The following is a 23,739-nucleotide window of genomic DNA, read 5'->3' as shown; positions in this document are numbered from 1 at the left end:
TAATGTGGGTAGTGTTTTTACAAAGATACTAAAAAAAGTTTAGCAAAGAAATTGAAAATAATGATACTTGGTGGTAGTCAAAGTGCGTCCAAGAAAAATGTTCTTTCATTTAATCCTATACACAAATATTTAGGTGCCGTTTGGATCGCACTCATTCGTATAATAAAACAAAAACTACATGGCTTCTGAAAAATGGTTCGCTGAATAGCATAACTTGGCGAATCCCAAGAAGCACGCTTTACTGGATACGAAAATATTATACTACGGAGTTGAATCCTAGACACTCACTGAAGCGATTGAGAAAAAACTTAAAGCCTTCGAGATGTGGCTATACAGAAGAATACTAAGGATATTATGGACGGACAAGATAACCAATGAGACTGTACTACCAAGAATGGGGAAAGAAAGAGAAGTGATATACGATTAAAAGGAGAAAATTAGAATATCTCGGACACATATTGAGAAACGGCACTAAATAAAGTATACTGAAAATAATCCTTTAAGGTAAAGTATTCGAAAAGCGAGGAATTGGGAGAAGAAGAATCTTCTTCTGATAGTGCCGTCTCCACTAATGAAGGTTGGCTATAACCATTGCAAATTCGTCTCTAGCTTCTGCTTTTCTTAAGAGCATCTGTGTGTTTAACCCGGTCCAGTCGCTAATGTTTTTCAGCCAGGATATTTGTCGTCTACCAGGACCCCTTTTTCCTTCGATATTACCCTTCATAATCAGCTGCAAGTAATCAAGTAATCAAGTATTCATCAAACAGCACAGGAGGTCTTAGGAATCAAACAAAATAAAATTAGTAACAAGCTTTGGTGGAATGAAGACGTCGAAAATGCGGTAACAGAAAAGAAAAGATTATACCATAAGTGGTTGAATACAAAAGATGACGCAGACAAAGACCGATACAATGAAATGAAGAAGAAAACTAGAAAGATAATTATGACCTCCAAAAATGAGATATGGGATAGAAGGTGCAGAGAGATAGAATCTTATATTGGAGGACGACAATGCACTGAGGCGTGGAAGTTTATAAACTCTATTAAGAAGCCGACTAACGAGAAAGTGATTCTAAATCCCATAAATCCCGAGGATTGGACACATTATTACAAACATCTATTAAATGAGAACAGAGACGAATTTAAAGAAGATATGAATTCATCAAAAATCGAAATTCTGGGAGAGCATATTACCATAGATATCAACATAGTTCAAAAAGCTATAGCAGGGATGAAGAATGGAAAAGCAAGTGGACCAGAGGGAGTAACTACGTAATTAATAAAGAATGGCTCAGAGAAATTACACAGAATGATCACGGTGATATTTAACGAATATATTAATGGACATCCAACACCAGATGAATGGAAAACAGCATATATGACCCCAATATATAAAAAAGGTGACAGGAGAAATTGTAAAAACTATAGAGGGATATCGGTCACAAGCTCAATGAGTCGACTATACGGTCGAATACTACGGGACCTGATAGAGGAAGATTATCAATCGTCTGAAGACTAAGAACAAGGAGGATTTAGAGCAGGTCGTTCATGTACAGATAACATCTTCTGTCTTAAACAAATTATAGAAAAGAAAATTGTGACAAATAGAGAGTTACATATGACTTTTGTAGATCTTGAGAAGGCATATGACACAGTGCCGCTAAATAAACTATGGGAAGTCCTGGGCACATCAAACATACATCAAACATTGGTTAGTGCTCTCAAAGATCTATATTATGGTTCAAACTCCCAAATGAAATTCGGAAACCTCTTAGCTGAAAAATTTGCAGTTACTAAGGGTCTCAGACAAGGATGTTGTATCTGTCCGACTCTATTTAAGATTTATATCTCTGCAGCTCTGAAACAATGGAAAAGGAAAGTCAAAGGAATGGGTATACAATTGAACGATCAGGATTACATATATACTTTACAGTTTGCAGATGATCAGGTGGTGATCTCAAATGACAAAGATGACATCGAATACATGCTTAGAAAACTAATTGAAGAATACCAGAAATGGGGATTAAATATCAATTTAGAAAAGACAAAATACCTCTCAATTGGAGCTGAAGCAGAACAACTCGATATCGATGACAATCAAAAAATAAATCCATGCAACGAATATAAATACCTGGGCGTCATCTTCGACCGTAGTGGAAAAGACGAACGAGAAATAGAACATCGAATTGTACAAGCACGAAGAGCTATAGCATGTTTGAACGGAGTTCTATGGAGTAAAGAAATATCAAAGAAAAGAAAATGGAACATCTATGAGACAATGGTTAAAACTAGCCTACTTTATGGAGCTGAGACATGGAGAATAACCGAAAAATATAAGGAAAAGGTCGAAGCCACTGAAATGGATGCCATCAGAAGATCGATGAGAATATCAAGAGCCGACAGAATACGGAATGAAGTGATAAAACAACAAATGGGTATAGAGGGCACTATAGTTGAGGATATTGAGAGAAAACAGCTCATATGGTATGGGCATGTAAGCCGAATGGGGGACGAAAGATTGCCTAAAAAAACGATGATGTGGCAACCCCCAGAGAAGAGGAAACGAGGGAGACCACCACAGAGTTGGAACCTGGGAGTTAGGAAAGCGATTAGCGCTCGAAATCTGGACGAAGACCTAACTCAAGACAGAATACAGTGGCGTTTGGGAGTCGGACAACGTCGTAAGACGTTATAAAAAACCGAATATATATATAATCAGCTGCAACAACTCGTACTTATCATTTCTAAGTATATGCCCCAAATATGCTATCTTTCGTCTTTTAATGGTGGTCAAAAGTTCTCTGTCTCTTCCCATTCTGTGCAACACCATTTCGTTTGTAATATGATCGGTCCATACTATCTTCAAAATTCTCCTAAAAATCCACATCTCAAAAGCTTCCAGTTTTCTCATTAAGTCAACATTAACGGTCCTGGCTTCGACACCATAAAAAAGAATAGAGTGGATATAACATTTTACAACATTTTATAACATGAATATCTTCATTTTTTATCTGGATCCTTGTAATGACTTTGCCCCTTTTACTGATAACCATGGTTTTTGTTTTCTTTATGTTTATTGTTAAACCAAACTGTTCCCCAGTATCACAAATTGTGTTTAGTAACGTCTGCAGGTCTGTCTCACTTTCAGCGATAATGACTGTATCTTCAGGATAACGGATGTTATTTATATTTTCACCATTTATCTTGATCCCTTCTGTACAGTTTTCAAGTGCTTGCGTAAATAACTCTTCGAAATATATATTAAATAGTAATGGTGAAAGTACACAGCCGTGTCTGACTCATCTACTTATCTGTTGCGCATCCGTGCTATTTCCATCTAATGTTACCACAGCCTGTTGGTTCCAATAGAGATTTCTCACTATATTAATGTCATTTTTGACGAGTCGTTTTCTCTTCAGACATTTCATGAGAATGTTATGTTTAACTTTGTCGAAGGCTTTCTCATAGTCTATAAACGCAACGAAAAGATCTTTTTGTTGGTCTCGACATTTTTGGGCAAGAGTTGTGAAACTATACAGAATTTTCACTCTTCCGAAGCAGTTACGAAAGCCAAACTGTCTATTACTCATATCCGCTTCACACTTTCTGAATATTCTTGCATGTATAATCTTTAAAAATGTTTTTAATAAGTGTGACATTAAGCTGATTAATGTATAGTCATTACAGTGTTTGGGGTTCTTGTTTTTTGGTAGCGGAACAAAGGTCGATAGCAGCCATTCTGTAGGTATCTCACCAGATTTGTATATGTTGTTATAGAGGATAGTTATTGCACTTAAATTGTCTTCGTCTATAAGTTTAATCAGCTCGATATGAACTTAATATGGCCCAGAGGCTCTGCCAGATTTTGAGTCGTTTATAGCATGTTGGACTTCAGATTTTAATATTATTGGAGCTTCCTCGTTATCAATTTGTGTTGGTTTCGTACTTGTGTCCATGAAAAGATCTTCAATATATTTAGTCCATACTTGTTTTATTTCAATTGGGTTATTAATAGATTTATTGTTTTTGTCAATTAATCGGTTAGATGTATTTGTTCGTGATTTTCCAGATAATTCTTTTACTTTTTTATGTAAATTATAGTGATCATGTTTTTCTGCAATTCTTCCACTTCGATGCATGTTTCCATCTGTTTCTGTGTTTTTATAACAGAATCTTTGATTTTGCTGCACATAATGTTCACATTCTCAGTGTTTTTCATTTCTGATGTTAATTTCTTCATTTCTTGATTGATACGAGTTGAAGCCTCAGCACGGATTTCATTTATCTTGAGTAACTGAGTATTCACCTAGGAACTTTTGGAGTTTATTATCTTTTTTACTCTGAGTTTCATTTTTGAGACAAGGAGGTTATGGTCTGAGGGGACATCTGCTTCAGGAAAAGTCTTAACGATTACAATGGAATTTCTAAATCTTAGATTGGTTAGAATAAAGTCGATCTGATTTCTAATGCAATTTGTTCATTATCCTGTGGTGACCTCCAGGTATACAGTCTACGAGGTGGTAATTGAAACTATGTGTTCATAATCGCCAGGTTTTCTTCTTGACAAAATTGAGCCAATATGTCGCCTCTAGCATTAATTATTCCTACACCATAATCACCTATTATATTGTCGACTCGGCCTTTTCCTACCTTTGCATTTAGATCACCCATTATTATAGTAATTTCTTCCTTTCTTGTGTATTGTAGAAGTTGTTTGAGTTTTTCATAAAAATGTTCTATTTCAGCTTCTGATTTATCTGCAGTTGGAGCATACACTTGTACTACATTAATGTTCACTGGCTTACCCTGTATTTGTAATAATAGCATTCTATTCGAAGAGGAAACAAAATTCAGAAGAAGAATATCATGGTTAAAACACCTGAGGAAATGGTTTTCCACAACAACAACTAATCTATTTAAAGCATCAGTTAATAAAATAATTATAGCCCGAGTGATCGCCAATATTCGAAACGAATAGAAAACAAAAGAAGAAGACGCTGTCTAATACGACTTGCAATTTTCAAAAAGACCTAACAAATGGCGAAATTGGGACCAATTTAAAAAAAAAGTGGAACAGTAGGCGGTACTGTAGACTGGCGCGGAACTTCATGCTATATTTTCTGTATTTTCAAAAATTTAAATAATAAATTTAAAATTAAATAAAATAATTCTATTTAAGTAATACAGAAAAGATATATTATTAAATATATATAATATATAATATAATATAAGAATATATTTAAGATATAGAAAATAAAGTAATTTATTTTCTATATCTTAAACAAATTTATTAAATTATTATGTTTGCTCCTAGCTCCACCTGTTAACATATTAATCAAGCATATGTTGTTTACTTATGACAAACCTGTCAAATTCAGACCAAATATTAATAACAAAATATAAATAAATATCATTTGATAGTAAATTTAATTATCATATAAACTAAATAATATATTTAAAAATAATAATTGTATTTATATGAACTCATTTTAAAACGAGTGAGAGTAGTGAATCGATGTCAAGAACCGCTTTTCTATGATGCTACCCGTGACGACGCCATTTTGTGGCGCTAGTTCCATGACGCTCGCCTCAAAATTTTACTGTAAAGAAAAAAAGTAATACAACGCTAGTACAGAAGCTTCGCTACAAAAAATTTAGGGGAACGGTAGCTGCATCATCTTTAAATAAAGGTTCAACAATTTTTCAGCCTAATTTTTTGATGGATAGATGCTAACAAAGGAGCACCCTGCTTACGGGCCGGTGAGCCTGCGGACAGTCCGGTCCTGGTATCTGCCATTAATTTTTGTATTCAATATAATTAGTAAATAAATATTGGTTTGATATGAATGTTTTCTTTGTTTACTTATTAGTTATTTTATTTGTATCCTGGAAACCCTTGTACGTAATCACAAATCTATGAATAATAAAAACAAGGCGTTGTCTAATATAACGGTAAATTATATACAAATTAAAAAAAAACTCTTGGTATGTTTGCAAGTAAGAAACACCTTCTATAATTATCAATTAAAAAATACTTCAAGGTAGTCGACAATTTTTAATTTGTGATACTTTTTACTAATAACGAGAAATGATTTTGTAACCAGACACCCCTAAGTCGATGCTTGGCAAGTAGAGTTAAATCATAAATAATTATGTTTTCTTGGTAACTAACTGTACTGAATGAGTATAAAATACGAGGGGATACGTAATACTAACTTAAGATTCGATCCATGATATAAAATAAAAAAAACAGGCCAACTGGGATATTCAATCCATTGTTTTACAAATTTCTTAAGTCCTCTTTAAATTTTAAAGTTTATATTACGGCAATAATTGAAAGACATTTATTTTACACATTGATCTCAGTGAAGTACTGGAAAAAATGGGGTAAACTGAGGAAATTGCATTTACAGAGAACAAAAAAAAAATTAGAATACTTCGGTCATGTTATTAGACATAATAAATACCCCCTTTAGCAACTCGTAGTAGTTTGGTCTAACATCTATCACACTATTTAGACAAGCCACCAACAAGAACCAATTGTCATGTTAATAAGCAACGTCTGCAATGGATAATGAACATACGAAGAAAAATGAACAACAATGGATGAAACACTATAAAAATCTAACCTAGTAATTCCATGGAAGATAACTTAGAAGAACAAACTTCATAAATGGAGTTGACCACATAATAATATTCTAATAAACTAGGATTACTCCTGTTTGTGTGCCTCTTATTCTGTTTCAGTCGTTGTTGACTGTACATTATCTTTCCACCTTTTTGGCGACCTTCCAACGGGTCTTCTGCTATACGGCTTATTGTTTTTACAGATGTTCGCTAATCTATCTGGTCCCATTCGGTTTACATGTTAGTTCCAGTTTTTTTTCTTGTTTTTATCCACCTTTTAATATTTTGAATTTTGCATTGTTCGCGTATACTTCTGTTGATTTGTCTGTCTCTTAATGATATGCCCGCTATTGATCTAAATGCTTTCATTTCGATATTGTTGATTTGTTGTTTCGTCTTTTTTGTATCGGTCCTTGTCTCCGCTGCATATGTTAGGATTGGTCTTACTGTTGTCTTGTATACTTTCATTTTGCTTTCCGTGGTCAGACATTTGTTTCTCCATATGGTTTCTTGAAGGCAACCACTTACTCTTGCCGTTTTTGATGCTTGCCTTGTGGTCTCTGTTCTTATATCCCTGTCACTAGTGATCTCTACTCCTAGGTAATTGAATTTCATTCCATGAATTTGATTCCAAGATCTAAGAATAAAAAATGGAACTTCTATTTGGTTGGAATCCAAAATATCTAAAAGGTGGCAAATGGCATAAGTAACAAACTTGTCAGAACTAGAAATAATTTTGTAAATCCTACAATCAGCACGCCCACTTGATGCGCAGCAAAATTATTGAAAATTATCTTAGTATGAGAAATAATCTCGACCTGTAAACTACTTTTAAAAATAAGGTAGTCGAATGCCGGCGTTCATCCATCTCTTTCTCTTCGAATACTTTCTCTGTCAGCTGCAGATGGGCAAAATTTCGAAAGTCATTCCTAGTCTTGATGAGTAATATATCACTCTGTAAAAAAGGAGACTACAATAATTGCAGAAAGTTGAGATGAACCAGTCTGTTCGATGCAATCTATAAAATATAGTCCAGAATCATTAATAATATATTAAAAAGAATTAAAGAAACCCATCGTAGGAGCAGAACAACCGATATTTGAAAAGGTAGGTCTACTAAAGACATTGCTCTCATTATAAAACAAATTATTAAACTTATTTTGATCTTCCCCCTTTCCTCTTTCCGTGCCAGTCTAATCCACAGTTTGTCTGCCACTGTTGTTATATAATCTAACCATCTATTTTAAGGTCTTGTCTTATCGTCCTCTTTGCTCTCCATTGTAGGATTCTCCATGTTCACTTGGTATCTTCATATTTGGCTATGTAACCGGAGCAGCGCCATTTCATTTTTTTATTGCTTCCACGATATCCCTGATACCCTGTAAGCGCTTTGGTCACAAAGCGTAGGTACAAACTAGTAGTATGAATATATTATATACCTTTTTTCTCGTCCACCAGTTTCATTATTTTAACTAATGTATCCAAGACTCCAAGGCTTATCCCGATTTTACCAAACTAACATAGTCCTCACCACAAATGCCAAACGGAGGTCCTTTGGTCTCCATTAAATTAAGATAAAGCAAATTTTACGATAATTAAAACATAAAAAAGTCTGACCATCTGCAAATGCTGCATATAAAACTTAAATGTCAAAAAAGAACAAATCAATCAGAGTGACAAAAGTGAGACACATTATGGAGAAAGCAATGAGATTTAAATGAAAATTTTTAGGCGATATGATTTAACACAATGGAAGAAAAATATATTGGCGACCACGGAAATACAAAAGAAGAAGACAAAAATTGAGATTAAGTGACAATCTTAATTAACATTCTGCAACAAAATGAATGAAATTTGTATCGAACTGAAACTATGGTAAGCATGTGTCCAACTAGAAAGATTAAATCCAAGGATAGATCCCTTTCCCATTTCAAGGACTTCACGTATCACTTTAATATCAATATTCTCATTGACATTTTCTCAATGAACTTTAATCAATAAAATTCAACAGTATATACATATTAAAAACTCAATAATAGATTGGTAATTATAGTTCTCAGTTGAACGTATTTAAATATGTGTGTAATTATCAGAATGTAAGTTATTTAAAATATAATAGGCATGTAAGGACTAAATGAGGCTTTAAACAAGTTTTAACATTATTAATTAAAAAGATATTATTATAGACCAGGCGATATTTATGTTAAAATGGCCACATTTGGATGGCTAAGTATATAAATGTAGGTTTTTGCAGACCTCGCTTTCAAGTGTCACTAGAAATCATAATTTTACTATGCGTGAGTTATCAAAAATAGAATAAAATGGCATAATATATATATATATATATATATATATATATATATATATATATATATATATATATATATATATATATATATATATATATATATATCTATATATATATTTAACGTGATTATTTCGACAAAAAAAAACAATTTATAAGTATGTTGGAAATCGGGTATGTGGTCTATATTAAATAAAAATCTTTGTTTTTTCTAAAGCTCAATATTTCGCCATTTATTTAATAGCTTCATCGGGAGTAACTGTAAAAAACAAACATTTTAAAACACTGACGTACACTTAGATTTACAATACTTACAGAAATTAAAAGATTATACACATAAATAAAATTGAATATTAAAATGTACAGATAGATACACATATGTGCAGATATATCAGCAATAATGTTATTTTAATATTCTGTATTTATTTCTAATTTTATTCTAATTTTTTAATTCTAATTTCTATATTTATGTGTATAATCTTTTAATTTCTGTAAGTATTGTAAATCTAAGTGTACGTCAGTGTTTTGAAATGTTTCAATTGTTCAAATGTTCAATTCAATTAAAAAATACAAAATAAACTAAAACAAAATAGAATAAAATAAAATATAATAAAGTACAATAAAATGCATAAAATGAAATAAAATAAAATAAAATAAAATAAAAATAAAATAAAATAAAATGGAAAACAATTAAATAAAACAAAATAAAACGACATAAAATAGAATAACATGACATAAAATGGAATAAAATTACATAAAATAGAATCAAATAAAATAAAATTGAATAAAATGTAGTAAAATGGAATAAAATAGAATAAAATGAAATTTAATGAAATAAAATAGAATGAAATAATAAAAATATAAAATAAAATCAAATATAATTAAAATATTATAAATTAAATTAATTCAATTCAATTCAATTCAATAACACAAATTAAAATAAAATAGGATGCTCCAATTCTAATTGACAATTAACGTGAAAGTGTTTTTACAAGATCAAAGTGCAATTGTGTTTTCAAAGCAGTCGATGATACTGTGTCACTAACAACCAGCCTAAATGATCTACAAGCCTTACCAGACCGAGTGAGAACTGTAAGCGTAAAATACGGACTATACCTTAATAACAAAACTAAATTTATGGTTGTCAGAAATGCAAATTTAGATCCCGGGGCACTACTGCACAACTACCCTAAACTGACAATGGGACTCAAGAGATTAGATCCAGAATTGAAATGGCACGATCTACATTTATCAAGTTGGAATCCTTGCTGTGCTGCAGTGATCTCAGTTTGGGAGCCAAGGTGTGGATAGTGAGGTGCTACATTCTTCCAGTGTTAATATATGGAGTTGAAGCCTGGACACTGACGCAAGCTACTGAAAAGTGGATTGAATTTTTCGAAATGTGGATCTACAGCAGGATACTAAAAATATTGTATGTGGACCATGTCACCAACGTTGAGCTTGAGTAGCTAGTGATGCGCAACAAATTCGAACGAAAAGTATCGAATTCTTCAACTCGTTATGCAGGGTAAAGTATTTGGCAGGAGAGGACCGCGACGCCGTCGTATCTCGCGGTTAAAAAACCTCCGACAATGGTTTGGGATGACCTCCGCGGAGCTGTTTCGCAGAGCAGTCCACAAAACAATAATAGCCTTGATGATCGCCAACATCCGGACCGGATAAGACACTGAAGAAGAAAGCAGTCGTTAGACATAGACATTTTGACCGGATTTATCACATTACTCATAGATTTCTTTTACTTCACACACTCGAAAGAGGAGCTTATTGAACTTTTGTGAACTTATCTAAGGCAGTACAGTACACAGTACAAGAGCTGACCCGGAGAATGGAACGGAAACAATAGAAGACCATATCCACTGCTGGAGCGGAGTTAATAAAGAATGTAGAGCAAAGGCAGAAGTGGGAATACTAATCAAAAATAAATGGAAGAACAGGGTTAGAACATGGGAACCAATCAACGAGAGAATAAATAAAATGCATATAGACATATACGGTAAAGAGACAGTGATACTCGGAGTATATGCACCAACAGACGATTCCCCGAGAGTAGAAAAAGAACATTTCACGGAACAACTTCAACATCAAATAGAGCTAATTAAGAAGAACGTGGAGATAATTATAACAGGAGACCTTAACAGCAGAACCGGAAGGAAAGAAAACGATAAAGTAGTGGGGTGATTTGGAGAGGATGAACAAAACGATAACGGAGAACATCTAATTGAATTATGCGAACTAAACAACCTAAAAATCACCAACGGATTATTCAGACATAAAAATACTCATAAATATACATGGACGCAAGAAACACGATAGCTGAAATCGATAATAGACTACATAATAATCAAACAAGATACCACAATAAGGATCAAAGATGTGCGAGTCAAAAGAGGAGCAGAATGTGGAATGACCATAAACTACTGACAGCAAAAATAGGCATTAATTGGAAACATAACAAGACCCCCTCTACAGAAGAACCGTTGAACACTATAAGAGAAAAACAATACAATATAGAACTACTCCAAGAACAATCAATAAGAGAACTATACCAACAACGTCTAGACCAAAAATTAATAGAATTTAGATACGGCAACATCGAAGAAATATACGAGCATATAAAGGCGAGTATAAAACAAGCAGCATTCGAAGCCCTTGGAGAAAAAGAACATATAATAAATAAACAGCACTATTATGAAATAAATGAACCAAAAAAAAAGAATAATTAAAGAAAAAAAGCAACTATACAGAAAATGGCTGATTACAAACAACGAAGAAATTTATAAAGAATATAGAGAAAAAGATAGAGAAGTAAAAAAACAAATAACAGAACAAAATACTGAAGAATGGGAAAGAACCTGCTTAAATATTGAAACATACATAGGAGGTACAAGACCTTCGGAGTCATGGAAAGTACTGAGAGGATTGACACACAACTCAGAAGCAAAAATTAAATTGGGAAATATACAGGACAAAGAATGGAAGGACTATTTCAAGGAACTGTTAACAGAACAAAGACCACAATTCATTGGAAAAGAAAACAGGCGAAGACGAAGCAGATCCCCACAACAAGGAATAGAGATAACAGATAGGGAAATTAGATCGGCCATAAAAGCAATCAAAAATAAGAAAGCACCGGGACCTGGAGGCATCTCACCTGAGCTTATAAAATACGGATCAAAAAAAATTACACCGGATGATACAATGGATATTTCAGAAAGCCATAAATGGAGAACAGCCCTCAAAGGAATGGACGGAGGCATATATGACATCTATATTTAAGAAATAAGATAAAAAACGATGAGAAAACTACAGAGGAATAAGCGTAATATCATCAACAGGAACATTATATGGGAAGATACTGCGAGAAAAGATAGAGCAAGCGATAAAAGGCAAAACTGGGGAGGATTAGGCAGGCTTCAGGGCAGGAAGATCATGCATAGACCACACACACATATATATATATATATATATATATATATATATATATATATATATATATATGGTCGTAGATCTTTCTCTGACATTACCTTCTGGACTCCATTAAGCTATGTTTTTTTTTCGATCTTTCTAGTATTTTTCGCTCAGCTGGCGGCCAATCCAATGTTATCTTCGCTATGTTAAGGGTTTTTGTTTTATTTGTCCATTATTTGTCTTATTTGTCTTACAAAATGACAATAATAATACCAATATTACGTAAGAACATTTTTGGGGGTAACTTCGGCATTCCAGGTCAACTAGGACTCGATAACGCGGAAAGAACCCTACCAGAGCTTCATTCTTTGGACACCGCAAGTATCTGGGATTAGTGAATTTGAAACTTATAGGGAGCTTTTGGGAGCCTTTTGGCTTAAATATGGATATTAATAACCTGGTATTAGGCTTCTGTCCTATGTAATTTTAAGTAACTTCATGCTCAGTATAAAATATACTCCATTAAGAGCTTATCAAACAGGTAGGACTTCTCTGAACCGATAATCTTCCGTATATAAATATGGTTGTGATGCAATGCTTGAAAATGACAACTACAAAACATTTTGGTACCGTACTGTGTTCATAGCTAACCAGTGCAACATAGTAGATCAGACCTCACGCTACCAAATAACTAAGTACACCATCTACGCTTTTTGATCTGGAGATATTTAACAATAATCTGCGCGTTAAATAGAATTGAAAAATCACTGATTATAGATATCATAAAATACAAATAAGGAGTCAATAAAGGATAGAAAGTTTCCAAAAATTACCTCTAATTCTCTCAATTACTAGTTTCATTTGAAAGATCCGCCCTAGATATCCTAGCGAATATCACATAGATAGGTATAGGTGAACATCTTTATAACACCATGCAAACGCGGTACTGTTTACGACGTCCAGATGCATCAGAACATTTATTGAAGATGTTTTAATATAACAGGTCATCTAGTGCTTGATAAAATGGAAAGGGTCCTCCTCGAGTTCAATTTTTTTGATCCTATGTATCTGGGATTAGGTAGTGAATTTTTCCCTTAGAGGGATGACAGTTATGTGGCTTTATTCTATATAATCACATAATATTTAAAACCGCAATAAAAATAATAAATAATCACAAAAAAAAAAGAATAAGTTATAGGACAAAAGAACATTTAGATATATAGAAGACGACAGTATTCTAAAAAATAATAAGAACGATAATTTTAAATGTTAGATCTCTTGAGAAATGTCAAAATAGACAATAAATTAAATATATATTTAGATAGTAAATAGTTTATAAATGCCAAAATAACCCTCAAAAAAATAGCCAAATGATTTATAAAAACGTTATTTTGATGGATCATTAGACTATAATAAAATTATCTACATTTTTATTAACTAACCATTACTAAACGCCATGATTATTCATGCACAAACACAATCGCAATTAACGAACCGCATAGTACCACTTACATACTGTCATTACCATCTTTAACATCCATCCTCCGCATCAGAACCTTCTGTTACAGTTAAATCACGTAGCCGAAAAAATCCGTACCTACAAAGCTTACTGCAAGTACCTATTACAAGTGGTACCAGTGACAGTGCGAAGGGGGAGCAACCTCTTCAAGAAGTGGAATCAGGTACGTTGGTATAAATATCATAGAACAAACGCGAATGTGATCCAGTGCTTTGCTTTTTGCACGAAAATCACTTCCGGATATTAAGAATGAAACCTTTGGTGAGTCAGTGAAGATTTTGGTGATTTTGTGGTGGTTTTAGTGACGCTTTGAGGATTGTTTCTGTGATAGTTTGTGATTTAGAAATAAAAGTCGGGTATATCGGTGTCCTAGTTTGCTTAATATAAAAATAGATTAAAAATATTTTTATCTAAATTAAAAGGGGGCAAATATATAAGTTAAATACTGATTTAAAAAAACATTTATACAATATTTTTGTAGTTTTTGTCAGTATGTTGTGATCTCGTTTAATTTTTTTTTTTCAAAAACTTGCAAAATTACAAGGGAAACTAAATTTAAATTTAAAAATTGTTTGAAAAAATATTGAATTAATAATATTAATTGGGGGTTCATTAAATTTGTTTTTTATTTAATTTCTGATTTGCATCTTTTTCAGAAAATTTTTATTTGCTCTTTATCAATATTTCTTTATATTCACAATAATTCGTAAAAGTCTAATCTAAAAATTAGGTAACCCGGATAATTTGGTATTTCCATCAAAAGTTTTAACCAGCCAATATAACCATTTTATTTATTTTTTTAATTTATTGGTGTCAACAATATTGTAATAATTAATCTTTCTGTGATAAATTACTTTACAGATTGAATCAAACCTTTAATATATAATATTTTGTCTATTGCTTAAATTAATTATTATCTGATGGAACTAAATTTGGTAAACTAGAAGGCTGAGCAGGTTAAGCTGAAATATTTCTAGGAAGATCTACTTGTTCGTTTTTAAAGCTTTCGTATAACACTTATTACTCTACGCTTCATGTAAATATTGCTTTCATTTCTTAATTATATCTTCGTTTTAACTGTTCCAGTTCTTGACACTAACAATAATATAATAGTTAATAGGTAGTTATTACTCATTACAGCTTCTTCATTATATAATTTCTTGACTATTATTGAAAATGGCGGACAATCTAGAGGAACTAAATCGGGTACATGAGTAGGCTATATATAATCTTTTGTAATACGGAAAATTTTTCATTAGTTCTATTTTTTGGTTTCGGAAGACACATTTTAACAAATGTGTGGTATATAATCAGGCAATTATTTTTGATTACAAGAAAATATGACTGATATATTTTTGTCTTGCAATTTATATACAATATATGCAGATTTCGTTTATATTAGGGACATGTATTAGCTGGCTGTGATATTTATGCAAACATTTTTTTTATCACGTGTTGCAAGTTTTATGTGGCGTTATATATTACAATTTTGGAGCGAAGCTTCTATATCTTCGTTGTATTACTTTTTTCTCTACAGTAAAATGATGAGCCGAGCGTCACGGAACTAGCACCACAAGATGGCGTCGTCACGGGTAGGGTCATACAATAGCTGTGCTTGACATCTATTCACTACTCTCGATCAATTCGTTTTTAGTCATCATATATTTATTTTAAACAGGTTTAAATTAAACTCTGCATGAAAAATAACTAAGAAAATATAGGCATTAAATGAGAAGTAAAAATTAATAAAATATCTGTCACTAGAGATTCGATTCGTAACGATTGTCAAAATTTAATAAAAGTCATAAATTTCATCCGATTAATAACAACATTGAATCATCTATTTCTTATCGTCTAAATTTTTATAATAATACTGGTTTTATAATAATTTTATATAAATACAATTATTGTTTTTAAACACATTATTTAGTTTATATATTAACTAAATTTACTATCAAATGATATTTATTTATATTTTATTATTATTCTTTGGTCAAAAATATGCTTTGTTAATACGTTAACAGGTTATTAAACATAATAATTTATTGAATTTGTTTAAAAGCTCCCCGCTAGTCTACAGTACTGCTTACTATTCCACTCTTTTCAGCATTTCTTTCTTTCTTAAGTTTCTAATTTGTTTCTCTTTCTCTTTGCTGTTCCCTTAGTTCTGAATTTCTCCAAGTTACTAAAATTCCCATAATTTTTTCTTCTAAGTATACTTCAATAATTATTTAATTTTTATTTCTTTCGACCTTTCATGGAAATTCCCTTAAATTCTTTCATTATCCATTTCAATAAATTTAAATTTTTAGTACAATAGATGAAATGAAAGGATTGGGTGATATGTTGTATAAATGAAATATTTCAATGAAAGTAAAATTAGTAAAGCCAACAGCCAATATAATATAGGACTTTGTGTAGCCCAATATACAAAATGTTGTAACAAAACAGTGCAAAAATTGGAATGTTCAGATGAATGAGCGAATGACTTGATTTTTGTAAGAATATCTGTATGTATATTTCCAAATTTGTTACCAAAACTTTATACATAATATCAAGCCCTACAGGCTGCACTAAAGTTATTGTTTTCTTTTATTTTAATTTCGACCATTACTTTCCTTTAATTTGATGGTTAGTAAAAAAGATTTTGATTTTTGAAGCGAAGCTTCTATCCTGGCTTTGTATTACTTTTTTCGAGGCGAGCGTCACGGATCTATCGCCACGAGAAGACGTCAGGGGTAGCGTCACGAAATAGAGGTTCTTTACATCAATTTATTACTCTCGATCAATTCGTTTCTAGTCATCATATATTATTTATTCTAAGCAGGTTTAATTAAAAACTGCTCGAAAGCAGACAAACAAAATACAGACATTAAATGAGAAATAAAAATTAAAGGTCAACAAAAGATTCGATTCGATTGTCAAAATTTAAAAGTCATAAATTTAATTCATTTAATTAACGGTCATCTGCTTAAATTTGTATGACACTAATCGTTTTAAATAATTTCATATAAATACAATTACTATTTTAAATATCGTATTTAATTTACATAATAATTAAATTTACTATCAAATGATATTTATTTATATTTTATTAATAATTTAATATTTGGTCTGAATTTGATAGGTGTGTCAGAAGTAAACAATGTGTGCTTTATTAATATATTAGCAGGTGGCGTTAGGAGCAAACATAATAATTTATTGTATTATTTTAATATAATATAATTTGTTTGATATATAAATAATAAATAAATATCAAAATTACTTTATTCAATTTAAAAAATGATATTTAAATTTTAAAAATACGGAAAATACGCTAGTCTAAAGTACCGCTTACTGTGCTATTCTTTTGGTTTCCAATATTGCCATTCATTTGTGACACAAACTTGCGTTGAATATTTTATATTTTTTGGAATAAATCCAAAAATCGTTTTCAAAGGATCTAATCTACCTTACAAACATCTAATATTAATTAAAATCATTATAGTTTATTCTCAAACAATATAAAATATTCAGCGTAATACACGCAACAAGAAGATAGTTTCACAACCATATAAATATACCTTAGGAGTTTCCGTCTCACCTTTAGTACGAATTTAAATTTTTTCGATGTAATACACTCAAAAAGTAACAATCATGATGAACACCATCATTAACCATCAAATTCTTCACTCCAAACTTCAATTAACCATAAAAATAGTACCATATTAACCGCTTTCCATTTATAATTGTATTGAAAGCCAACATAGTCGACCTTGTACCACAAAATTTGAAGAAAAAATGTAACAAATGACACATTCAAACATACCTTATGTAATTTTATGCAAGCTCTCACAAGTAATGATTTAATTATTAGGTATTATTATAGAATCTGACCCATTTGCCGCGTGTGAGTACTAATAAGGTGTTATGAAAGCGGTTCTGTGCGTATCGTGGCAAAAAATGCAATCAAAAGGATATTAGTAAATACATTAGATGGATGACTAGTAATTTTTTAGAGACATTTGTCGATGTGTTTATTCTGGCCACATATATTGTGTTTATATTATATATATATATATATATATATATATATATATATATTATATATATATATATATATATATTAATATATATATATATATATATATATATATATATATATATATATATATATTATATATATATATATATATATATATATATATATATATATATATATATATATATATATATATATATATATATATATATATATATCTGGTTAGAATAAACCGCGCCACTTCAAATTTAGTCTCTGATAATAATATTATCGTAGGACATTTTTCGGGGGAAATACTTTTGGACAGGTTCCGACGCCAATTGCATATTTAACCTTTGATCAAGTAGCTAGTGTACATCGACACATAGGACCGACGGCTTTACGTGCCCTCCGTAGACCGGTGAATGGCTCATAGCTTTTTTTTTTAATGAAAATGTCGTTGTTCAAAAAGATCAACAGGTCGCAATTCTATTCGTCTTTATCCCTATTATCATACAAATAATAATGTCTCTTATCACACGTATATCTTGCTTATGCATCTCTCATCAAGTATTTTAGCACCTGTGTCCTAGTCCTTCCACGAACTTACCAGCGATACTTGATGATTTTTATTTCAACGCTGGACGTGGTGTTTTGGCATTAATCGGTACTATATTTAGAGCTACCCTAATATAAGTATTCTTAATTTTACTTTGCTTGTCAATTCATTTTATCTACGTAGGTACTCTCATTTCCAGCGCTATCGTTCCTTGTTCTTCTTTATTTTTAACTGCCCAATATTAAATGCCATACAAGATCGCTTGTCTTATGATATATTTTTTTAAATTTGCCTTTGAGTTAAATTGGAACCTTTCTATTACAGAACACTCCACTTGTGTCCTTCTTTTACTTTTATTACTGAACTATTTGCTTTTGTAGACAGATACATACCTCTTTATTTATTTGGCATTTATCTTACATCTATAATTTTATTCAAAAAAATCTATTAGACAACTTGTTTCTTTCTCTCTGTACGCTGTTTATACTTATCCACACATATTTTCTGGTCTATCTTTCTTCTTCTTCTTTAGCCTTAAGTAATCCAACTTTGGACATAGGTCTCCCCTAAATCAATCCAGTGTTTTCTATTTTGCACCGGTTTATCTTTACCTTTCTTTTTTGGCTTCAGCAACTTTGTCATTAGTTCCTCTGGTGACCACTGCTATTACTAGATCTGCTAATTTAATTGATTTTTTGATATCCTAGCTAAAACTCATTGTGTTTGCTGCCCATTGTTATTTCCTACACTCAGTCTAGAATTTTTGTTTCCCTGTAGAAGTTTGTACAGGTCTTTCGCTTGGTATGTCCTAAATATACCAGGGTCTGTTCTTAGTTGCTAATATATTTTTTGTCTCTTGCGGTCCAGCGCCTCGTAATCGCATAATACATGTTTTGCCTCTTACTGGTGCATGCCTGGTCAACATTCCTGTTACTGTGCTCGGTTTATTTCTGCCCTAATGAAGCCGTTCCTCTATTATTTTTGTACATGGTCCACCAATGAATATTTTTTCTTATAGTTTTGAGATTCTCTCTCAATATCACTCATCACTCTCTATGATCAGTCCTCTACAGTACAAAAGCTACAGATTTAGGTACTCTCAGAGTCACAGCCGGTTTGTTTGATTCGTTCTGGTTGGTAGTAATTACCCTGTTGGTAGTGGTACTCCTTGTTTCTCCATACATTCCTGTCTAAAATAGACATTTGCCATGTGATCTGGTTTCTCATTAAAAATGTCCTTTGTCACAGTCCTTGTGATACTCATATGTTCCTTCATTGCAAAGTTTCAGTGATTGTTTTATTATGTAGACTCTTAATCTTGCTTCTCCTTGTATTATCAAATACAAGGGAGGTAGGCCTAGTAAAGCCTCCATAGCTGCTTGTTGGAGTAGTGTGCTAGTACGCATGGCACCAGTTATTCCCATTCACGTAGGTCTTTGCACATTGCTGAGTTTGGCTTTTTCAGTTGTTTAAAGTGTCTTAGTCTTCACATCGTCGCTGCATAGGTATTCGTGGTACTTTGCTTTTTTTTATTCTAGGTTAACCATTTGGTGGAAAATCTTTGCCAGTACTTCCTTTCTACTCCTTACATAGTTTTCACCTCTTTAATAAAGAAAAGTAGAGTTTAAGGAATCAAATCAAGAATAATTCGCCTCTGGTATTTATTCTTCTACTGGTCCATATGGCGTTTATACTTTAGTACAATTTTTCTATTTTATAGATAATCTGGACTAGACATATCACTTTATAATTTTCACATTAGTAGTTTTTCTTTTGTTTTATTTGTTAAGCTGATTTTTTTCATATTTTATTCTTTTGACTGATCTTTATTATTTCAAGTCTTACAAGTTAGATTCCTTCTTCTAAATTTCCTTTTTAGTAATATTTTACTGTATTTTACATTCCTTACTGTATATGCTCGGCAAATTTCTAATATTGCTTTTTTGTGAAATTTTTATGATTATTTTGTTTTATTTAGTCCATAAGATGCCGGTTTTATAACCCAAACATCAATAACAAGTGTTATATAAGGCAAAGATAATATTTACATTTGCAATCAAAATAAACTTAGTCATGTAATAGAATTGCTAGAAGACAAGGCCCGCATTCAACTTCCTGAATTGTATATTATTATTTATTTTGATCAGTTAGATTTATTTTAATGGAAAATACAAAAAACGTCGATATGCCAGTTTGTTATTAATACCCTCTTTAAGTACACTTCATTATTGGATATTATAACTATTTTCCCAGCAGTATGAATAATATTTGTGTATAAAACGATCGAGTTTTCAGATTTTTGAACCACAATGTTTTTGTTCAAGGCTCTTTCTCCGTACAAAACATAATTCTCCTAAATATAACTGTGTTAGATTCATTATATTTCGCTTTTCTGACATTTTATTTTTCCCACCTCTTCAAATATTTATGAGTTTTGTTGTTAGGTACTATAAACTCTTCTGGCTGTCAAATAATAGTACTGTGCCATTTGCCATTTATAACTCGTGTTATATATATATATATATATATATATATATATATATATAAGCTATATATATATATATATATATATATATATATATATATATATATATATATATATATATATATATATATGTATATATTATAGCTATAAGTTTTTAGACCAGAAATTTCCAACTATTAGGTACAATTATGAGTTCGATTGTTGTTAATCAAACTACAATTTTTATTATCTGGTTTTTAACACAACCAAAAGTCTTTTAATGATCCATGAAATGGTCTAGTATCACAGTACTGTCAACTGTAACTCAGTGTTAACGTATCTACATATCTAAACATATTTATGCTGTAATTAATTTTTCCATCCATTAACATATTTGTTTATTTGTAGATAACGCTGTGGCTCTTAGTCCTTGTTGCAGTGGCGATAAACGCCGAGGCCAAGGAGAAGAAAAGCGCAGAAGCCGACGACAAGAAACAGAAGAAACGTGGCCTACTCAGCTTAGGATACGGGTATGGTGGAGATTTTGATAATGGTTACCACGTAGGACAAGGTGGATACGGTCTTGACGGTGGTTACACACTAGGATTAGGCCACATCGACTTAGGACACTCTACTTCAATTGAAAAGACGATTACTTTGGTTAAAGGAGTACCAGTACCATATCCAGTAGAGAGACACATCCCTTACCCAGTTACCAAACACGTACCTTACCCAGTAAAGGTACTAGTACCACAACCATACCCAGTAGAGAAACCAGTAGCCTACCCAGTTAAAGTACATGTTAAAGTACCAGTACCAGTTCCTCAACCCTACCCCGTTGAAAAAATTGTCCACGTCCCCGTTAAAGTACCAGTCGACAGACCATACCCAGTTAAAGTACTCGTTCCACAGCCATACCCAGTTGAAAAACACATCCCAGTACCAGTCAAAGTACCAGTACCTCAACCCTATCCAGTAGAAAAACATGTCCCATACCCAGTTAAAGTACCAGTCCATGTACCTCAACCTTACCCAGTTATTAAGCAAGTACCAGTACCAGTTAAAGTACCAGTCGACAGACCATACCCTGTGCACGTACCACAACCCTACCCAGTGCATGTTATTAAAAACATCCCAGTTCCAGTTGAAAAACCAGTACCCTACCCAGTCAAAGTACATGTCGACAGACCATACCCTGTTCCAGTAGAAAAACCATACCCAGTACCAGTTAAAGTACCTTATCCAGCACCATACCCAGTAGAACGACCAGTACCAGTAGCCGTCGAAAGACCCGTACCATACGCAGTGAAAATCCCAATCGACAGGCCCGTACCTTATGCTGTTGAGAAACCTGTAGCAGTACCTGTTGAGAGACCAGTACCATACCCAGTAAAAGTACCAGTCGCAGTACCAGTAGAAACTCACCATGGCTATAGCCATGCTGGCTATGACGATATCTACGATGGTGGATACGAGTATGGCCACAAATAAGTTTTTGTAGTAATTCGCACTATGTGTGTGTACCTTTTTAGAGTACCTATCAATCTTGTAAAGCTATTTATATTTTTTCCTTTTATGTTACCTGTTTCTCAATAAAAGCTGTTATATTTTTTATAAACTATGAGCATTATTACGAAAAGCATGATTTTAAAAATACCAGCAGACATAAAAATGTGTCGGATTATAGTAATATCATCAAGAAGAATGGAAAACTGTATACTTGAATTCACAATTACCGAGGAAAAAATGACTACAGTCTATTCCATGAATATATAACTGTTTTGGATTATCGCAACAACAATTAGTTTACTGTGCAATATAAGAGGTACGAAAGTAAATTGCTTTATTGATGATTCCGATAAAAAGGATCTACTGTCACTTTGAAATCATTTACTACTGACTCTAATTTTAAACAGTGTGATGGTGTATTTAAGATAAAAATGCCGAGACGTATTTTAGATGTAAATAACTTTATATTTAATCTACATGCTGTATCTACACCCATGGGAAATGTGTATCTACATCTGTGTTGGGAAATCGTAGATTTCCCAACACAGATGTAATCTACATCTGTGTTGGGAAATCTACGATTTACAGAGTTATTAAAGAAGAGAAATGTGGTAGTTTTCAAATGCCACGTAATGCTCCAGGGAAACCAAAATTTCAAATAGAATATCATTTTAAAGAAGGACTTCGACGGAAAGTGCATGAATTCTTCTTTAGACAAGAATTTCCAACATTGGATAAAGTTCTTGTCTCAGTTCGAGATGATAAGGATTACCCAGAAATGAGTCGAAGTACGTTATGGAAACTTTTAAAAGAAATAGGCTTCCGCTGGAAAAAGAATCCCAGAAAGTCTATTTTATTAGAAAGAAGCGATATTGTCATATGGAGAAGACATTTTCTAAGAACCATAAAGGAAATGAGAAACCAAAAGAGAAAAATATTTTATCTTGATGAAACATGGATCAACGAGGGTCATACACCAAATAAATTTTGGCAGGATGAAACTGTTACAAGTCAAAGGCACGCTTTTGTAAATAACTTATCTACTGGTTTAAACCCACCATCAGGAAAGGGACGCAGGCTGATAATAGTACACATTGGCAGTTCAGACGGTTTTGTTGAAGGTGGTTTATTAACTTTTGAATCAACTCGTACCGGTGACTACCATGAAGACATGAACGCTGATGTCTTTCAAGAATGGTTCGAACAAATGATAGATCTTCTTCCTAAGAACTGTGTAATAGTAATGGATAATGCAAGTTATCACTCCAGACTTATAGAAGGACTGCCCACAACCAAGTGGTTAAAAAAAGACTTGCAGAATTGGCTG

At 32.3% G+C, this 23,739-nt stretch overlaps 2 protein-coding genes across 2 annotated transcripts in view; one reads left to right on the top strand and one right to left on the bottom strand.

Moving 5' to 3' along the window:
- Positions 1-23,739, bottom strand: part of Ance-3 (angiotensin-converting enzyme Ance-3) — a 245,584-nt gene that overhangs the window by 62,865 nt on the left and 158,980 nt on the right. The gene's annotated exons all lie outside the window — the stretch shown is intronic.
- LOC140446492 (uncharacterized) lies at positions 13,994-22,521 on the top strand. Its single transcript, XM_072539048.1, has 2 exons — positions 13,994-14,141; positions 21,312-22,521. The coding sequence occupies exons 1-2, from the start codon at positions 14,130-14,132 to the stop codon at positions 22,392-22,394; spliced, it is 1,095 nt and encodes a 364-aa protein (XP_072395149.1). The 5' UTR covers positions 13,994-14,129; the 3' UTR covers positions 22,395-22,521.

This window comes from Diabrotica undecimpunctata, chromosome 1 (assembly GCF_040954645.1).
Source record: "Diabrotica undecimpunctata isolate CICGRU chromosome 1, icDiaUnde3, whole genome shotgun sequence".
Taxonomy (NCBI): domain Eukaryota; kingdom Metazoa; phylum Arthropoda; class Insecta; order Coleoptera; family Chrysomelidae; genus Diabrotica; species Diabrotica undecimpunctata.
The sequence above is the reverse complement of the archived record's forward strand: the minus strand, read 5'-3'. Positions and strand labels throughout refer to the sequence as shown.